This window comes from Ursus americanus, chromosome 6 (genome assembly GCF_024610735.1).
Source record: "Ursus americanus isolate L20-20 chromosome 6, mUrsAme1.1.p, whole genome shotgun sequence".
Taxonomy (NCBI): domain Eukaryota; kingdom Metazoa; phylum Chordata; class Mammalia; order Carnivora; family Ursidae; genus Ursus; species Ursus americanus.
The window spans coordinates 25,117,209-25,137,875 of NC_142132.1; the positions used below are offsets into that span (position 1 = coordinate 25,117,209).

General features: G+C 45.6%; 1 protein-coding gene across 4 annotated transcripts in view; it reads right to left on the reverse strand.

Moving 5' to 3' along the window:
- Positions 1–20,516, reverse strand: part of PDCD11 (programmed cell death 11) — a 40,853-nt gene extending 20,337 nt beyond the window's left edge. For 2 of the 4 annotated variants that reach the window (XM_045803035.2, XM_045803033.2), the window contains exons 1-17: positions 20,389–20,516; positions 18,683–18,795; positions 17,498–17,629; positions 16,346–16,513; positions 14,616–14,777; positions 13,158–13,281; positions 12,267–12,448; positions 9,510–9,617; positions 7,753–7,959; positions 6,985–7,109; positions 6,741–6,801; positions 5,941–6,087; positions 4,409–4,660; positions 3,697–3,831; positions 2,970–3,164; positions 1,697–1,867; positions 494–713 (exon numbers count right to left, since the gene is read on the reverse strand). In XM_045803035.2, the coding sequence (XP_045658991.2) occupies positions 494–713; positions 1,697–1,867; positions 2,970–3,164; positions 3,697–3,831; positions 4,409–4,660; positions 5,941–6,087; positions 6,741–6,801; positions 6,985–7,109; positions 7,753–7,959; positions 9,510–9,617; positions 12,267–12,448; positions 13,158–13,281; positions 14,616–14,777; positions 16,346–16,513; positions 17,498–17,629; positions 18,683–18,775 (2,482 nt within the window). In that variant the 5' untranslated portion in view covers positions 18,776–18,795; positions 20,389–20,516. Of the gene's footprint in view, positions 1–493; positions 714–1,696; positions 1,868–2,969; positions 3,165–3,696; positions 3,832–4,408; positions 4,661–5,940; positions 6,088–6,740; positions 6,802–6,984; positions 7,110–7,752; positions 7,960–9,509; positions 9,618–12,266; positions 12,449–13,157; positions 13,282–14,615; positions 14,778–16,345; positions 16,514–17,497; positions 17,630–18,682; positions 18,796–19,650; positions 19,713–20,341 lie in introns of all 4 variants that reach the window. The other 2 variants (XM_087862742.1, XM_045803034.2) reach the window with 2 other exon arrangements.
- Positions 20,517–20,667: the final 151 nt, after the last annotated feature.

Sequence of the window (20,667 nt, forward strand, 5' to 3'; positions counted from 1 at the left end):
AACCTGAGGACATAGAACTAAGGGAAATTTTTATTTCGGTCCAGGAGGGAACACAAGGGGGACCTCTGGGATGCTGGTAATGATCTTTATCTGAATCTGGGCAGTAGCTAAACAAGGATGTTCATTTTATAAACATTTACTGAATTGTACCTTAAATGATTAACGCAGTTTACACAGGTTGTACTCCTATTAAAAAAAAAGGGGGGTGGGGGTGCCTGGGTGGCTCGATAAGTTAAGCATTTGACTCTCAATTTCCACGCAGGTTGTGATCTCAGGGTTGTGGGATGGAGCTGAGCACACAGCCTGCTTGAGATTCGCTCTCCTTCTGCCCCTCCCACTCGTGTGTGCATTCTCTCGCTCTCTCTCAAATAAATCAATCAATCTTAAAAAAAAAAGAAAATTTATCAAAATTGTTTGAGCCCAACAATCCATCGGAACAAACAGGCACAACTTACGACAGACATTCTCCCCCCCCCCCCGCTGTGGCCCCCACCTCGGTTGCTCATGAGGCTGCGCACACCCTGCCGCTCTTCCAGGCACTGGCTCAGGAGGAGGAGGCTGGTGGTAGCCAGGTCTCCCAGACCACAGTCCGACAGCCGCAGCGACAGCAGCATGCGCTGCTTCTCCTCATCCACGTTGGTCACCTTTGCAACCACCGTCTGCCCCTCGACAAAGTGGTCACTTGTGGAAGTCACAAACTTGTCGCTCATGATCTAAACAGTGGGCAGAAAGTAAAGACAGGAAGTCTCTATCAAGACAACGCACTTCATGCCCCCAGAAAAGGATGTGTGGAGGAAGAAGAGAGGGAAGCCAGGAAGACCCCCCAGCCCTCCCTTGAACACTGCTCTACTCCTCTTCCAGAAAACCATACGAGGCCCTGGCTGTTCAACCCAGCCTTCGAGAGGGCACCCAACCAAGGAGGCACATCACTGGCAAGCCAGAGGGACACCAAGCTGTCCATGTCTCTAACACCCGATGGTAACGCTCTGCGCCCCGCACTATGCGTGTTTCTGCGGCTTCCCCTCTTCTCCCATTTTAAAAATTGCGCTGGCAGGGGGTACAAATGAGAGCCAGCCAGGGAAAACGTCAGGGGGACAAACCAATGGAAGAGAAGTAGTATTTATGAATAAACTATAGGCCACTTGCTCTCCCACCATTTTACACTGACTTCACTAAGACTCCTCCCGACTCTGGGTCTCAGTTTAGTCAGCAGGCATGAAGGGTTCAAACTATGGAGTCACTACGATTTTTTGCAGTCTGAAAAGTTTATGACTTCAGTGCTGCTGTGGTGAAGGGGATCCTTCCAAGGGTATTCTGGTACCGTGATGCCTCAAAAACCTCCGGAGGCTGCAAAACCCGTATTCAGCGGCTCCGGAAAATGAACTTCCACGTCTATGCATGCTGAGAGCCTAACTCCACTAGCCCCACACTGCAGACTCAAGTCTTCACAGCCTCTGTGCACCTACCCAACGCTATACTGCGAAGTAAAGACGCCCCTTCTTCCAGGACAGCCCTGCGCCAGGACACAGGCCGTGCAACCATCTCAGCCCCATTCCCCTCAGCCGGGGGCCTTTCTGCCTGGCCCTGGAAAATCCTGCAAGGGATTAAGGTATCCTGCTCCTTCCCGCCCTCAGGTTCCATGACTGACCCGAATCTCTCTCCTCCTCTCCTCTCTTGTGCATGGAGCTGAACTTACAGCTTTGGGGGCCAGTCCGCTAAGACCGGACGGGAACTGAACGAACACCCCGTAGTCCTTGATGCTCTTCACAAAACCGATGAGCAGCATTCCAGGATGGATTTCTGCGAAGCTCTTAGGATCCTGGCCACCCTCCACAGTGGAGACCAAAGCTGGCTTCCTACAAAGGAGCTAATGGCACTTCATCAAGGAACATTCCAGGAAGGGCAGATCAAAGAGTCCTCTCTCCACCTCCTTCTTGCACTCTACGCGCTCTGCTGCTACACTCTCCAAGCATGCAGACCAGCAGCATCAGCATCACCCGGAATTTGTCAGAAATGCACACTCCTAAGCACTGTCCCAGACCCACCGAATTACCAGCTCCGGGGTGGGGCCCAGCAAGCTGTGTGAACAAGGCCTCCAGGTGATTCTGACACACACTCAAGTTTAAGAACCAGTGTTCTTCTGGGGCGCCTGGGTGGCACAGCGGTTAAGCGCCTGCCTTCGGCTCAGGGCCTGATTCTGGCGTTATGGGATCGAGCCCCACATCAGGCTCTTCCGCTATGAGCCTGCTTCTTCCTCTCCCACTCCCCCTGCTTGTGTTCCCTCTCTTGCTGGCTGTCTCTATCTCTGTCGAATAAATAAATAAAATCTTTAAAAAAAAAAAAAAAAAAAAAGAACCAGTGTTCTTCTTATCCTTATTAATTCATCCCCAGATTACTGAGGGGACTAAAAAGGGACTGGCTCATCCCTGTGGTTTGGCAGCTGGACAACCAGGACAGGATCCTCCACAATCTTCATGCTAAGCAACTCTATCCCACCTCCTCTATCTTCACTCTACGGAGATTTTACTTTACATTCTATGAGAAAGAGGCAGCGTTCTCCTTCGAGGTGCGCACATCAAGACCAAAGGGAATACTCGGAGCCCAATGGGGGTAGGGGGACGGTTGGGAAGGAGGACGGCAGCTGCCTTATTAATTGTTCCAGCTCAAGGGGCAAGCACTGTCTGAGAAGGCAAGAAATATCCCGCTGGACCTGGCAGGCCACACTGCCTCCTCTCCAACACCCTGGATTCCCACTCTGCCCTGACCAGCATCTGCTGGTAGGACTTCAATGCTCTTACTTTCCACCAGGGGAAGACAGGGAAAAGTACAGTCTGGTCACTGGTTTGGTTTTCTGGAGGTGTTTCTGAAGTCAAATGACTTTTTCCCATGGAGTTCCCAATTAAGAACAGAGCCTGACCCAGAGACTTCCCCCAAGGGCCCACGGCTCACCAGATACCAGTAAAGGATACCACACGTCCCTCACTCTGGCTCAGACAAAGTACCCTGTGAAGGGTGTCACCAGCCTGGAGCCAGTGATACAATAGAGGGCCATTGGCGACATGGTCCGACAGATGAGGAGTGGGGAGGAAAGCAGGGATGTTGTGGGGCAGGACGGCCACCTCCAGCCCATCTTTGGTCTTCTCTAAAACCTTCACATCCACCAACTACTCAGGGAGAGAAAAGACAAAAAACTGTACTTGTCTTGAGCAGACAGCAACCACATCTGGCCCAGGCGGAGATCAGAACCATCAAGTCCCAGCATCTGGGATCATTGAGAGGCCGAGATCAGAGAAGGAGCTTTCTTCCACACCCCACACCATGGCCCCCAAAGACTCGGCAGGCACGCACGCACACACCAGGACCCATTTGTGTGCTCACAGCACTCCTCTCCCAAGTCCCTCCACGGAGTCACAGGGGAAAGACAGTCTTGCGGGCTGGTCCTAGAGACCAGAGAGGAAAGAGGACAGCCGTACACTGCTGAACAGCCATACGAAAATGGTGCTTTCCTTTCTGGGACAACTTCCATTTGCTCTGACACACAGAAAGAGCCCTCTTTCAAGACCCTCAATTCTCTTTAGCCCCAGAACCTTATCTAACTACCTTGATCTTTCCCTCCATGGGTCCCAGTGCCCCACGTGTCAGTGGCACCCCACTTTCTGCCACTGTCAACTAAAATAGCTTGTCTGGTCCAGGTACCTGTCCGAGACTAACAGTTCTTCTTTTCTTCTGATTCTGGCCTGGATGCTCTTTCTTTGGATCACCCAACAGCTTGAAGGACAAAAGCATCCTCTCTTTGGATGGCTCGCAGTTCAGCACCACAACCTTCACCACCTAGTGAGAAACACAATTCCTGGCTAACTCTTCCCCGCAGGCCAGCCAGGCCCTGGAGAGAGCTGCCCCCCACGAGCACTGCAGAAGGAGGTACACCCAGACCTCGGATCAGATCAGAAGACAGTGGAAAGCAATGTACTGACAGAGACACAGAATCCCCCCAAGTCAGTCTTTTGTGTGAAAGGAAAACATGAGTAAGTTTTTGGTATAATCCCAAGCTGTCAAAACTTATTTTTCCTAGAGAGACCCACTCGCTAGTTTTGTGGCACTGCCACCTTGTGGTGACAGTGACCTGAGTACAACTTCTGACGTGAGGGACACTAGTATGTTTGCTGTAGGTAAAGACTAATTTATTTCTTCCGGGTTGTGGGGCTGAGGTCCCCTCAGTTTGCCAGCTTCTGCTGAACCCCTGAGGGTTTCTCCTGGTTCTGTTTCACATCTCCTCCAGCTAGCTGGCTCCAACCTACTGCCCTCTATGCGCCTTCCTTATCCCTTAAAAGGTAGTCCTCCCACTACTCCGTCAAATCTGTGTTCATGGGGTCACCAAGGACATGAGCCTGTCCAAGGAAAGGGTTACCTGGCCAGCGTAAAAGACCCTCTCTGGGTCAGGGACATACTCGGCACTGAGCTCATGCTTGGGCACCAGTCCCTGCACATCGTTGTAGAACTTCACAATGCAGCCGCAGTCCTTAACCCTGAGGATGAAGCCGTGTGTCTGCAGACCAGGCCTGGCATCGGCATAGCAGGTAATGGCAGGCAGTTTAGACTCAATTAGAGTTTTCTTCAGGGTCATCATTAGCTTCTTGGCTTCAGGATCACAAAGCAAAACCTAGGGGAAGGGTACTGGTTGTCATCAAGTTACCCGTTATCAAGAGAGCCACAGGACCCAAAGGCCAGGGTCCATCCCGAAGAACCTGCTATCTCTTCCCCAGTGAGAGTCATCTCAGCCGTAGATCCTCCCTGCTTCCTGCTGGATGACAATCTGGGGAGTACTCCCCTAATTCAAATGTACTTCCCCGTACGCTCCCTCCCGGGCCTGCATCGACACTCATCGTCCCACTGCGCCTCCACACAGCCCTGTGTCACAGCTACTGCACCGCTGCCTCAGCCCCTCCCAGGCCATGTGTGCCTCGTGTAACACAATGAACAACTGGGCCGATTTACCACCTCGGTAATTTACCACCTGCATATTAGCTATAAACTAAGACTGAGAGATCCAACCATCTCTCATCCTGCAGGTCATCTCCTTGAGGGCAGAGAAATTCCTTTATTCCTAACTTCCCGACTCCACTACTATAAAATTTTGCACCAACGGGTGATCAGTATCTTTCTTGACTTGATGAAATAAAATGAAAAGAAGAAAGTCTAACATCGTGAGTGCCTGCACACCAGGCCCTGCGTTAAACACTGTATATCACATTTAATCTTCACTTGGGGTTCAAGACTTTGTTACAAACCACTCAAGTTTTGGCAGCTTAGTTTGGATATTTCTGTGCCTGACACACCCCGTGCTCCTCTTCAAATCCTTTCCAGTTCAAGTACCACCTGCCAGAAATCTAGAAGGCATTATTGTCATATAGTCCTGAATGTGAAAACTGGTTCTGCAATTTATTAGCTGTGTGACTTTGGGCAAGCTGTGTGACTTCACTTTCCTAACCTGTAATTTCCCCACCTGCAAAATGAGGATAAGAGTACTTACTTTATGGGGTCATTTTAAGGATTAAATGACAGAATGCATGTCACGGGCCTAGGATTGCAACCGGCACAAAATACCTGTTACATGGTGTTTGCTGTTGATACCACCAACAATTCTTGCCGGCCTGGCCCCCTCACCTCCCCTTTCAGATGCGACCATAGCACAGAGCCTGCACCAAACCATGTGACAAAAGGTCACACAGTGGCTTGCTCTCTTCAAGGACAAATATTTTAACTCTCAATGACATTACACAACTCTCAAGGGCACAGAGCCAGTTTTCTCTTCTCAATGCCAGACACAGCACCACAGATGCTACATAGTCATTCTGTGGAAAAGGGCAGAAAGTTCAGCTGAGAAGCACTGTTCTCTTCCCATCTGGCCTAAACCCCAACGAGACCCTTCAGAAGGCTCACCCGGCACTTGACCTCATCCCCAATGCGGTACTTCTTCTCTGGATTCTTCATCAGGATGTCAGCCAGGTGCATGGGAGGTATCAGGCCCCTGATTTGCTCACCCACCTTCACCAGCATCCCATATGACTTTACGGTCAGCACTGTGCCCTAGGGAGTTCAAAGAAAAGACGCCATTAGACCTCAAGAACGGCTTTTTTTCCTCCACCTCTTACAACAAAGCAGGTCATATCTCTCTTTTGAAGCCCAGCTTCCCAGGCTAAGTGCCTGTTGTTCCAGATGTCAAAGGGTAAAGCACACACCCACACTGATTTGAACGCAGTCTGGTTTGTTTACAGGAACCTTCACATCTTTTCGTGGGAGTATGTTCTTTCTGTCCACTTCACGAGCATTCTCTGAAGGAGGGGACTCTGTCTGCTAAGGAACAAACTCTACATATAAAGGAGATCTGCTCAGCTGGGGCTAAATGGTTGGACATGAGAGGCAGCTACAAGTGACCTCTTCCTAACATCTCAGTAGTTCAATCATCATAGAACTAACTTTTGCCTGAATCTAATAAACACCATCAAATCCCAGGATTTACGACCTACTGCCTCTGTGTATTTGGGTGATGCTATTAAGATCTTATCTTGAAATTAATTACATATTACCCAAGGGAAGAAAAAGAAATTCCAGTTAACAGGCAGAGGTAAGGAACATGACTTTAAATGTGTTCATGTGAGAACTAATGAGCTGCCAGTTAACCCACAAACAAAAGAATGTCTAAAGGTGGAAGAGTCTCAAATTATATGCTTGTGTCTTACCTCTACCAATGCCCCAGGCTTGATGTCATGGTATCTAAGGTACTGAGCTTCAATAATAGACCTAGAACGAAATGAAAATACAAGATTAAATAAGCCAGGGCAGAGGCTACCTAAAATTCAGGGCTCTCAAAATTATGCTGGCAAGAAAGGAAACCTTCACCAAGTCAGGCCAGGAGAAACTGTGACCATGCATCCATAGAGGAACACACTTCTACAGCCCCACCCTTGTTGATGACAGACTTACGTCCTCAGAGAGAGCAAGGCCAGTTCATCCATTTGGCTGTAATCGATGACTCTACACTTGTGAGTGTTCCCTGGCTTGAAGGCCTCAGCATTGAAGACAGTCTTAGAGTCGGAGAGATGGCTGAGCTACAAAGTACCAAGTGATTAAGGACAACCCAGCCATAGTAGATTGGAGGCAATCAGATTTGAAAGCACACTGACATGACTCAACACATTTATCACCTACCATGAAAACACTATTGATCGCCTGTCAAAATAATTCCTCTAAAACACTGCTCTTTACTGTCACAGAATATAAGGTCAGAGAACAGTCTGGATCATGGGTCCACAAACTATAGCTCACGAGTCAGTGCCTATTTTTGCAAATAAGTTTTACTGGAACACAGCCATGCTCCTTCATTTACGTACTGCCTATGGCTGTTTTCTGGCTACAGCAACAGAGCTGAGTAGTTAGGACAGAGATCATATGGCCCACAAACCTGAAATATCTACTATCTGGCCCTTTAAATAACTTTGCCAAGCTCTGGTGTAGATCTTAACTCATTCTTGTACCTACCACTGACCAGGTATCAAAGTTAGCCAAATTAATCCTAAAGAATTCGAATAGAACAGACAGACATTTTTCTAATCCCTCTGCAGAGTCTGCCACATTTGGGGATATTCAGAAATAGGAAACTAATACAAGGGATGGAAAAAAACAGAAAAGGACCCATGTGTCCCCAAAGTCCTTCTAGTGATAAGATCCCAATGAAACAAAGAGCCTCCTCACCCGGGCATAGGCCAGCGCCCCATCCTTCAGCCTGAAGGTGGCCCCGGCCTTGCTGAAGAAGTTCTGGACAGGAACCTCATCCAGCACAGCTCCCAGGTGCTGGCAAGACAGCCGGGTGAGTGAGCGCCCGGGCTGCAGGAAGACGGGACGCAGGCTCAGCCGTACAGCCCGGGTCCGAGGATGGACACAGAGAACACAGGCCCTTACCTAGACAAGGGAAAGAGAATCATGAGCAGGACGAGGCACACAGAAGGTAAGGCCCCCAGAGCAGACTTTCGGGGGTTAAGACTCCACATGTGCAGCCCAGGTATGGATGTAAGTAGTAATATCAGCTTGTGCAATCGAGCAGCATGTGGAAAATCCAAACAAAATGCCCCACAGGAACTGTGTCCAACTAAATCAATGCTTACTCAAGGCCAGAACAACATAGCAGGGTCCCCTCAACACCAGGAGGCTAATAATGCATATGCGACAGAAGCCATGTCTGAAACACACCGGAAATGGCCTGCCCTGATCACAAGGTTACAGCACGTAAAACGTCTGCACTTTGTACACAAATACAACTGTGAGGAGAAAAAGTTACTAGAAAAAGTTCACCGAAAAGTTAATATTATCACTAAGTGCTGGGAAAACTTGTTTAGCTAAAAAACATCTCTATAGAATTCAATAGCATATATTACTGTTAAAAACAAAAAAAGAAAAGAAAAAAATCATTTTAGGACTCTTTTTAAAGCTCCGAATAACATATATTGGGACTTTCTTCCCAAATATTCACGATCACTGCAGAAAATTTGGATATTTAGATAAGTGTAGAAAAATCAGCCAAAGTTAATCATTATTAACACCTGACTGTATATAATCTTCCAATATTTTAACCAGGTGTATACCATTAAAATTTTTTTTTCAGGGGCACCTTCATGGCTCAATCAGTTAAGCATCTGCCTTCGGCTCAGGTCATGATCTCAGGGTCCTGGGATTGAGCCCTGCATGCGGTTCCTGGTCAGCAGGGAGTCTGCTTCTCCCTCTCCCTCTGCCCCTCCCCGGCTTATGCACACACACATGCTCTCTCTCTCCCTAATGAATACAAAAAATCTTTTAAAAAAATTGTTTTTAAATAAAAATTTTTTCAGAGCACCTAGGTGGCTCAGTTGGTTGAATGTCCGACTCTTCATTTCAGCTCAGGTCATGATTTCAGGGTCGTGAGATCGAGCCCTTCATCAAGCTCCACACTCAGTGCAGAGCCTCCTTGAGATTCTCTCTCTCTCCCTCTGCCTCTGCCCCTCCCCCAGATCATGCTCACACATGCACATTCCCTCTCTCTCTCTCTAAAATAAATAAAATCTTTTTAAAAAACAGATAAATAAAATTTTTTCAAAGTTGGAACTACTCTACGCATAACACTTTTAAACCACATTTTTCTAATTAAATGTATATTTTGTTCTTTTACATTACATATCCTTCTTAAACACCTTAAATCATAACAGCAAAAGATTCACTACCCACCCCCCCCCAAAACCAAACTATATAAAAGAATAAGAAATACAAACTACAAGTTGCCTTCTTTTTCACAGACTCCTTCTCTAATCTCAGTCCACAGAAATAACCACGGTGGCTTCCTATGGTCCTTCCAAAACACATTTCATTCCCCTCCCCGCCTCTAACACCTGTACACATGCAGCCCTAGGATCTGCTCATAGCTAGCCACAATTGTGGACAGCTGTTTGGGACACAACTGGAATCAAGAAAACATTTCTTACTGCTTGATTTGAAAAATATGTTCCAGCTTTCTTGGGATCCAGGTGCATAAAGTCAACCAGGCCAGTGAAGAAGGAGAGGAAGTTTAGTGTAAGGCCAACTGGAGTCACCTAGAAATAAACGGAACAAGAAGGAACTAAGAATGTGAGACACTGTTCATACAAAACCCTCACCGCCACATTTTCCACAACTGTGTATCTCTCCTCCCCCAGCTAACCCTTACCAATCTTTCTTCCTATAAAATTAAGTGGCAGGACAACTCCTGGCACTGCCTGTTCCTTTATTCAGTAAGCTCACCTCCCTGCTGGCTTGAGAGGCATCAATCCTCACACCCTTGAGATTTTCCGATGGGATGGAGGGTCCCTTGCACAAGGATCCTTGGGGGACTGCCAGCCCAACAGCCTGGACAAACCGTTGCTAACTGGGTGGTCTGCCCAGACTAAGAAGGCAACAGCCCAGTGCTGGCAAAAGGGAGATACTGACCATGCTGACTCGCCCTACAGAGCCCCCCAAAAGCTAAGGAATTAGAGGTGACAAGCACCTCGAAAGAGAGCAATGAGGCAGATGACTGAACTCAGGGAAACAGTTAAATCCCCAGGTCCTCTCCTCAAACTACTGGGTCTATGCCTCTCCTGCCTCCAGAGAAAATGAGAGTTATTCTCTAGGAAACCTGTATAAGACTCAAAAGACAGAATGCAAACCCTGAAAATGTACATTAAGAAAAATTCTAAACATCATATAAATATAGATATGGAGACATCCAGGCCCTCTCCCACCTAGCTCTCAGGCAGCCAGGATTATACCGTCCTGAGGAGAGATTAATAGATCCTTTCTAGAGAAGACTTATACTGGCCCCAGTAAAAACCCTTGGGCACTGAGTCTCTCATGAGCCTCCCAAAGAGACAGTTATACTCTTTGTGACTCTGCTGGGAGAAGACTCCTGGAAGTTTGTGCTCCAAGTGCCTTTCCCCTTTGCTGATTCTGCTTTGCTTCCTTCCACTGTAATAAACCATAGTCACGAGTGTCACTATACATGGAGTCCTCTGAGAGCTTCTAGTGCACCAGCGAACCTGGGAGTGGTCTTGGGGATCCCCAACACATCAGGTCAGGAAATTAACCTCCTGTATACCTTACCAAGAATGCTTCTGGAGAATGCGCCACACTAAAATGAGCGAGTAAACCAAAAAAGAGGAATATGTGGAATCAAAGATGACTCTAATACAGGAGAAAGAGGGGAAGGATCCAGGATGACAGAGAAAGAAGTCCTAGGATATCAGCTCTGCAGGAGTCCTACCAGAGCAACTGGCCTAGACTGGAGAGGGCTTACAGGAAAAAGGGCTTTAGGTGGTTAAAAAAAAAAAGGAACTAAGAGGTCATCTAAAGGTTTAAACACCTTTATAGAAAATTACAGTATGAGCAGAATAACTACAAGATGTACTAAGAGGGGTGCCTGGGTGGTTCAGTCAGTTAAGCACCTGCCTTCAGCTCGGGTCGTAATCCCAGGGCCCTGGGATCAAGTCCCACATTGGGCTCCCTGCTCAGAAGGGAGTCTGCTTCTCCCTCTCCCTCTGCCTGCCACTCCCCCTGCTTGTGCGCACTCTCTCTGTCAAATAAATAAAAATCTTAAAAAAAAAAAAAAAGATACATTAAGAAATAGTTACACGCAGGAAGAGAATCTGGCAAATGACAAAAACAAGGGTGTCTGGGTGGCCCAGTCGGTTAAGCATCTGCCTTTGGCTCAGGTCATGATGTTGGGGTCCTGGATGGAGACCGGCATCAGGCTCCCTGCTCCTCCTCGGGGAGTCTGCTTGTCCCTCTCCCTCCCCCCTGCCAATGCTCTCTGTCTCTCTCTCTCTCAAATAAATAAATAAAATCTTTAAAAAAAAGAAAAGCTGATTATCAACTCCAGGGAAAAAAGCCATTTGAGAAACAATCATAGTATGTTACCTAGCTCAGTAGTAAATAATATTTACATAACCGTAATAATTTAAGCTCTGAATAACAATTTAACCAAAAATTTAATATACTTCTGTTAAGAGGGTGGAGGAAGGAAAGGGAAAGTTAAGAGAGCCAAATATTCACCTACCATGATAAGAAGTTAAAACTCAATGCCTAAAATCGATAAACCAAGAAATAGCAGCAGAACCTTATTACTTATAAATACAAAGGTAAATTTCCAAAGATGAAAGACTTAAAGATGGAGTTAGAAGAGATGAGATAGTTCTTTGTTATAAAAGTCTTTGAATACGATTTGACTTTTTCAGAGCGCCTGGCTGGCACAGTCAGTTACGCATCCAACTCTTGATCAGCTCAGGTTGTGATCTCAGAGCGCCAGGATCCAGCCCTGCGTCGGGCTCTGCGCTCAGCGTGGAGTCTGCTTGAGATTCTCTTCTCCCTCTGTCCCTCCCTACTCTCTAAAATAAATAAAATCTTTTAAAAAGGAAAAAACTATTTGACCTTTTCAATCAGCACCATCCAAAAGAAACATAATCCATTTGTAACTATGTAATTAAGTTCTCTAGCAGTCACATTTTAAAAACTATAAAGAAACAGATGAAATTTATTTTAATAACAGTTTAACCCAATACATCCAAAATATTATCATTTCAACATATGGCACTGGCTACATTTCAAGTGTGTAATAAGCCACAAGCGACCAATGTCTATCCTATTGGGCAGCACAATTTAAACTATGCACATGCACAAACAACAAAAATTATCTCTATTTTAGAAAATAGTAATGACAATGAATGGCTTACCTTCTGTACCTGGGCTTTGACCACCAGTCCTGGCAGCAAGTTATTAAGGGTCCAGTTTTGCTCCTCAGTAGCAATGGCAGTAGAAACTTCAGAATGAACAATAGACAGACCAACAACTCCTCCATTGCCTTTCACCTCTTCAATGACGCAGTTCAGGTACTGACCCACCTTTAGTTTAGCACCTGCAAGCCCCAGCCCCAGCCCCCAAAAGGAAAAATACCTTCATGAGAAGGGCTCTTAACTTGGATTCAAACAAACCTGAAAAGATCCATGGTCCACCTGCCCAGTTACCATGTAATACCCATGTTCTCAATCTTTCAGTGACCAACTACAAGAGGGGAATAAAGTGACCCTGACTGATCTGGAATCAACACTGCTTAAAAATATGAAGATCTTGGGGCGCCTGGGCGGCACAGCGGTTAAGCGCCTGCCTTCAGCTCAGGGCGTGATCCCGGCGTTATGGGATCGAGGCCCACATCAGGCTCTTCAGCTATGAGCCTGCTTCTTCCTCTCCCGCTCCCCCTGCTTGTGTTCCCTCTCTCACTGGCTGTCTCTATCTCTGTCAAATAAATAAATAAAATCTTAAAAAAAAAAAAAAATGAAGATCCCAACAAGGCAGGAAGAGAGCTGTGGAGGCCCTGGGGGCCCAAATTTCCGTGGAATCTTCTAGCTGAGATAAAGTGAAACTGGTCCATTGGATCTTAGACCCTGTCACTTGCTGGCCCTTCACACATATTCCCTTTTCTATCAGCTAGGATTAATGCTGATTTTAGCAAAGCCAAACGGCCTCTGGGGTCACCATACTATCATTTTACTCACTAAGTGGTATTGCACATAATCCCCACATGTACCGCCTCACCACCACACACCAGCCCCTCTTCTTCCCCTTACCTTTGTTCTTCTGTCGGATATACTCCTGGGCTTTCTGCAGTGGCAGAAAGGCTCTAGCCCCACTAACTCCAATGTCCACTAGGTAGCCATGGTCTTCCAGACTGGACACAGTGCCTGTGAGCAGCTGAAGGGAGAGAAAGCATTCCCCAGAGTTCAAAAGTCAAAGGTAATGGGATATGCAACAAAAATCCACTCCCAAACATGAATGTTCCCACCATCAATCTTGACACATCATCCCACAATCCTCCCCCAAACCCTCCCCCAACAACTTCAGTCCCACACGAGGATAAAAAAGGGAAAGACATCAACTTTAATTCTCCCAGGGCTTGAGGGATCTTATGGTTTCCAGTCAGTGAGAAGTGTTATGCATAGTTGAATGGAATGACAAAGAGGGGTTTCTCCCCTGGAGAATTTTCAAAAGATGGGAAAGACTATTGTTACACAAAGAGGAGTAAACCAGATTGCCCTGCAAGGTCACTCCCAGAGCCATGACTAATCCAGAACTACTCTTCTAGCTGTCATCACGGCTTTTCTGAGCACCTCAAAGACTTCAAAAAAAGGGGAAAAAAAAAAATCTTGCCAACCTCCTTTACATTTCATTAGAAGCAGTGTGAAATTCAAATCTGGCTCTTACCATTTGGTCTTTGGCAAGTCATAAAGCTTTCTGAGTCCACTTTCCCAAATGTATAAGAGCAATATCTCTTTTCTGCCTCCCAGGGTTGCTGTGAGAATTTCTTCAGATGAAATGTCTAAAACAGCATCTGCCAACAGCAGGCTCTCGACACATCAATTTCCTGCACCTCGGCTTACTTTTATTCCCCTTTCTAGCCTGCTTTCAGGGCCTGTCCCATACTGACTGCTTCTAACTAAAAGTTAAAAGATCATACTGATCTCCTTCCTCTTAAATACAAGAGCACTGAGATGAGTGTAGCGTATATGAGCGTGTTCTATACCTACTGGATGTTGAGACTCGGAACTAGCACTAATTTCTCCTGAATCTCCACAGGACTGAGAGACTCAGTAGTGACCTCTCCAACAGTACAGCTGACAGACTAATTGCCCTATCCGGCCTGTCTCTTGCTCTCAGAGAGCAGCCTTCACTCATTCCCCACAGATGCCAGATAGCCTCTGAAAATGACTTAATCTGTAAAGAACAAGTCTTGGTAAGTAAGGCACTTTGAGGAACTCTTCACCCCGGCTAAGCCTACTTGGAGGCATTTTTTTTTCTTATTGGCCACCAGTGCACCTTCCCTTTCACCCCTCCGAGGTAATGTGATTAGGCTCAAACCTTCAATTTCCATTAAGTACCCAAGCACCCTGGAGACCTTCCCCCCAGGAAAAGACCCACCCCTGTGTACAATAGTTAGGCTAAAAGTAAAAGGTGGTCTAGATACTCCCTAGAAGGCAGGGCAGGAAAAAGGCACATTGCCTGCTCCTCTTCCCTAACCCCATACGTACCATGCCAGGCTTCAGGGCCTCAGCACTTAGCACTTCATTGACATTTTTGGGGTTCAGAGATAACTTGACACTCTTTTTGCCCCTCTCTGTGATGCCCACACTGCTCACCACACATCTCACCAGCATCCCAGGTGAGAAGAGTTCAGGCAAGCCGACCAGGTCCTGCATAACACAGACAAGAAAGATCTGATACATACTCCTCTCCTGAACCAACATACCACTGCCCAACCCTCCTCGCTCAGTGGTTTCTCATCTTCAGACCCCAAAGAACCCAAACAGTGGACGAAGCGAGTAACCCCTTGCCAAAGGAAGAGGGATCTGTGGCCAAGTCAGTCTTTGATTCCAGCACAAGGCCTCCGATATCTCCACAGAATAGGTAGATGGAAATGACTTGTCAAGAGTCGTCTGTATTCACTGTCTCCATTTATTCACCTCCTGCTCGCCCTTCATCTCACTATAACTGTGGTCCACCCTTCGCCCACCACCTTCTCTCCCAATAAAATCACCAGTGATCTTCATATCACTAAATCCAATAATCTGCTTCGCAGCCTTCTTATATGTGACCTCTAGAAAGCATTTAACACTGGTCGGGGCACCTGCATGGCTCACTCGGCTGAGCATCTGACTCTTGATTTCAGTGCTGGTCGTGATCTCAGGGTTGTGGGATTGAGCCCTGCATGGGCTCTGTGCTCAGCGGGGAGTCTGCTTGAGATTCCCTCCCTCTCCCTCTGCTCCCCCCCCCCGACCCTGCACACATATGCGCACGCACACAGGCTCTCTCTCTTAAATAAATAAATACATAAATAAATAAAATCTTAAAAAAAAATACTCGAGGGTCCATTTTTCAGTCTATTCTCTTTTCGCCCCTTCTAGGTACATTCTTAGCTTCCCCTCTTCTTAGCTTCAATTACCACCTATGCAAAGCAGTTCTCACACATGTACATTTCTAGCCCAGACTACTCTGAGCTCTGGAATCACCTGTCTACTGGATGTCTCAACCATTCCTCAAATTCAACACAGCAAAAAATAAAATCATGATCATCTCTTCCAATCCAGGTCCTCTCTCAGGGTTTCTGTCTCAGGATGGCAAGGCTGACCATCAAGTCACACACAACAGAAGGTTAGGACTCATCCCCCCTACCAAATCCATCAGTGGGCATTGACTTTACCGCCTCAGTAGGTAAACCCTAAACACGGTCTGTCATCAATCTCAGAGCTGGGTTACTACAGTAACCCCCTAACTGGTCTCTAGGCAACTACACACCTCTTCCATCTATTCTCTTTGCTGTCTACATGTCACTCACCCCAATAAGAACACTTCAAGGGCTTCCCATTGGTTCTAGAATTAAAAACCAATCTTTAACATGGTCTAGCCTCCACCCAGCTCTCCTGCCCCCCCACACCACTCTCCCTTGCTCTCTCTGCTCTAGCCACACTAGCCTTCTCTCTGTTCCATGTTGTGCTCCTTCTGCCTAAACTCCCTTCCTTCTTTACCCGGTACACACTCCTCTTTCAAATCTCAGCTCAAGCATCCCTTCCTCAGGGAAGTCTTGAAGGCTCCTTTGACTAAGTCAAAAGCCTCTTATTTAAAAAAGAAAAAAAAAAATCCCCAATTATAAACTCTCATGACACCTTGTGCCTTGACTTTTAGCATTTCGCAAAGCTGTAATTTTACATCTACTTGCACACCCCTCAGTTCCAGTTACAGAGCACGTTCAGGTTTCCCTTACCTTCAGAGGCTCTTCTTGAGCCACCTGCTCATTCAGCTTTTTGGTATACGCATCACAGATTTCAGTCACTTGCACGAAGCCCCGGAGTCCATTGGGGAGACTAATCACCAGTTCCAGTTCATTGACCTCCTTCACACAACCCAAAATCCGCATCCCCTCACACAGGGACTAGAAGAGAAAAGTGAAATGTGCACAATAGGGAAAAGAACAATGACCGAGGATGGTAGGGGGTCTGGCTTCTAGTCCCAACTCTGACATATAAAAGCTACAGGAGATACGCATGTGTGTTATGTCCGTATACGTATCAAATAGCTAACCGAGCACTGTAAAACAGCACTACGATACTGAAGGACACTTCAGTCTTCCGCTTTACTCCACACAACCCAAACTCAAATGCCTAACAGGCAACAAAGTGAAGGAAGCCGGCCAGTGGAGACAATGGCAGTCTGGGGTGTCCATGCCAGGCCTAAAGGGCAAAACCACCACTCAGCTCCATGTGACTACGAACAGCAGGGAATGCGTTTGTGCTGTCAGCACTGTCATTTTTACAAGAAGCCAGAAATCACATATTTATGTGAAATTTTTTTCTAATGTTGGCACCAAATTAAATAATTATTTTTCTAAGTATCATGTAAGACAAAATACTTCTGCATGCTGAATCTGAATCATTTCCTTATGAAATGTTTTGGCTTTTTTCTTTTTCTTCTTTACAATAAATATCCAAGTTATAATCTAAAAAAATAAAGAACATTAAAAAACCACTTCACTTCTCCAAGAGAATTTCCATAACTATGAAATGAAAGAATAGAAGCAGAAAGGTTTAAAGTTATTGCCAGTTCTAACCTATTAATCTACTAAAACACAAGTTTCACGAAGACACAAGACAATGAGGGACTCAGCAGCTAAAAAGAAAAACAACACATGGTCCCAGGCATTGGTTAATAATTGAAGGTGAGAATGCTCAAATCTGAGCACAAACTGCAATAATCTCTACAAGGACGGGGACACACACACACATATAAATATAAATACACACACACACACACACACACACACACACAAGGAATGAAGGAAAAAAGAAAGAGAGAAGAACATATACAAACTTAAGCAACCGAGGTAGTTTGTTTAGAACAAAATCAAACTGTAACAAACCTCAATACTAAGGATTTCAAACTTCTCTCTTGTAGACTTGCTGCTGTCTCTCTTCTCCATTTTCAACTTTTTTGTTTTTGCTGGCCCTTTCTGGCTCTTTTTCCTTTTGGTGGATTCCTCTTCAGTAGAAATCTACAGAGAGGGGATAAAAGATCCAAAAAATTGAAGAGAAACAATCCTGGGCTTTCCCTTCAACTTCAGGTCACCTGTCACCTTGCTTTGTTACTTCTCCACTGCACCCCACTCCCAGTGTTCCTATAATTCCTGCTCCAATCCCATCTTTCCCATTCTGTCACCAATGCTCCCTTTGCCCAAGGTGGGAGCCCTCTTCATATTCTCAAAAGCCCCTTTACTCCTATGTTCTTCCTCCCTTAACTGGGATGGACTCTGGGGTCCCCACTATGAGAAGCAATTTAGAACAGTGTATAAAAATGGAAGGTAGAGACACGGAGACCCGAGTTAAACTCCCAACTCCACCATAACAAGCTGTGTGGTTTCAATTAAAACATGCAACCTCTCTCAGTCTCAGTTCCTCATCATGGAATGACGTTCTCTACTCTACTGCAGTTGGAAATACACATAAGGTCATACAATCAAATGTTAGTTCCCTACCCTCTAGCATTTGGAGCTTACTCTAGGTGAAGATGGTGAATTTCAATGCAAATTCTGACCATTATACATGGCAAGGATCCCATTTAAAAATCAATCACCAACTGCTTTCTCTCCATCCTTTATTTGTAATTAATTGAAGTACGGTTAACACACAATGTTACATTAGTTTCAGGTGTACAACATAGTGATTTGACAACTCCACACATTATGCTATGCTCACCACAGGTGTAGCTACTACCTGTCACCATACAATACCATTATGATACCACTGCCTGTATTTCCCATGTTGTACCTTTCATGACTTATTCCATAACTTTTCTCTCCAGCCTTAACCAATATGGCACAAAGTTCCTAAGAATAAGGAATAACAGCACTGCAAACTCAAGTACTAAATGCCATGCTTCGAAAAATATAGCCTCATGGTAGTATGGACTCTCTAACAAGTTCAACTTACAAAAGTAGACTTTAAAAAGAAACAAATATGGAAAATACCACATTCTCAAACAAGATTCATTCTTCACAAGAATACTAGAAAATGTTCTGTGAGTCTTATCAAACAAGCACACCACTTACATCAAATAAGTTGTCTTGTTCAACTGACTGCTGCAAAGCTTTCTTTGATTTGTGGGTCTTTCTCGTACCCCCTCGGGGGAAGCTTTCTTCCATGGTTGTTGTGTTTGAGTCTCCTAAAAAAAATGCAAAGAGTATCAGTAAGCTGTAGTTTTGGTATCAGATTTCCTAAAGGCTGTAATCGATGGGCAAGAGATAGAGCCTTCTATCACCAATGTGCTAGACGACATTCAGGACTAAGAAATAGATGGTTTGATGTTAGGCCCCAGATAACCCATAATTCATCTTTCCAAAGATCTCTGCTTCAAAACCACAAGTCCACACATTTTCCTCCAGGAAAAGAAGTTATAGATCCAATTTAGTAAATATGATAGAGTAACTACAGTTAAGTCAAGATACATAAATGAATATATAAGTCCCTATCTTCAAAGAACATGCACAATTTTGAAGCGCCTGGGTGGTTCAGTCAGTTAAGCATCTGATTCCTGCTCCTGGCTCAGGTCTTGACCTCAGGGTCATGAGTTCAAGCCCCATGTTGGGTTCCACGCTGGGCATTGAGCATACTTAAAAAAAATGTTTTTAGTTACAAAAAGAAAAAGAAAAAGAACATGCACAATTTTAAGAAAATAAAACAATTATGCAAATAATTTAAAATACACATTAGGACATGTAGCTGGCTAAGTCGGAAGAGCATGCAGCTCTTGATCTCAGGGTCATTAAGTTCGAGCCCCATGTTGGGTGTAGAGATTACTAAAAAAAAATAAACTTTAAAAAAGTAAATAAAATACAAACCAAACTATAAACAAAGAAATAAGGAGTGATGAGCCTTCAGTAAAGAAGACGAGCTTCCTAAAGAAGATGTCTTTGAGCTGTTAAAAGATGAAAAAGATTTTGACAGGTGGAAAAGGAAAAGCAAAAGGAATGTGAGGAAAGGCATAGAAACAGTTAAAGCAAAATATTTCAATAATCACCAGCAATTTTTCAAAATACTGTCCAAGAAGTTGCTGTTTCCTCTCTTTGAAGAACTGTTTAACTAGAACACAAGGAGAATAAAACATAATTATCAGAGTTAAATTGCAGAAGACAGGGGGGCTTTTTTGCGAAAGATTTTGAACTAGATATGAGTAGTTTAATGTTTACTTTGACAAGTCAGAGCCTTAAGTAGGGGAAAAAATAGAATAGCAATCAAGAAAAATATACTGCAGGCTATAAACCGGACAGATAGAACTGAAGGAAAGTAAACAGAGAAGTCAAATTCAGTACAGCAGAGAAACCATGCCAATGAGAAGTAGATAGTAGAGACTGGTTCTGAGAGCCACTTGGAATAAGGATCTACAAAGGGCTGAGACTGTACGAGAGGTGAAAACCAGTGGAAGCCTTGGATCTGGAATCAGGAATAAGTGGGTGCATGCTTCCTAGAAATAGGAAAGAACAGAGAAGTCTAGTTTGCAGGAAATTTGACCCTTAATGTCATTTCAGACAAGGGGAAACTGAAGCTTCAAAGAGGCGATCCAGAAGCAAAGAAGGGACATAAGCAACTTTCCAGGGACAGAGTCTGATGTTACAGGGGCCAGCTTCTGTTCTGGTCTGGGGTGGCCGAGCCACTCACCCAGCACTGCAGATGCATGGCAGGGACCCAGAGGACCTAGCCCTGGGACAGACCTGGAAGCCACGAGGTTTCTTCCCTTCTCGCCCTTGTCCTCACTCACCAGGCCCGCGACGCCAGCACCTCTCTACTTCAGAGCCCGTACCACTAGAGTCACACACGAGGAGACCAGCACACCCGGAGACCAACGATGCTATTCCGGAAGCGTGGGCGGGCCCAACACCCTATTTCCGTTACCATGCTGGGTCCTACTGGTCGGGGGGGGGAGAGATTTAGAAACAGGAAGCGGAAGGGCGGGGCTTCGAGCCGTAGCCAATCGACGCTGAAGGCTGAATGGCTCTGGCCCGTTGAGCGCGTGCGGGGGAGGTGGCTTCTTCCGGCC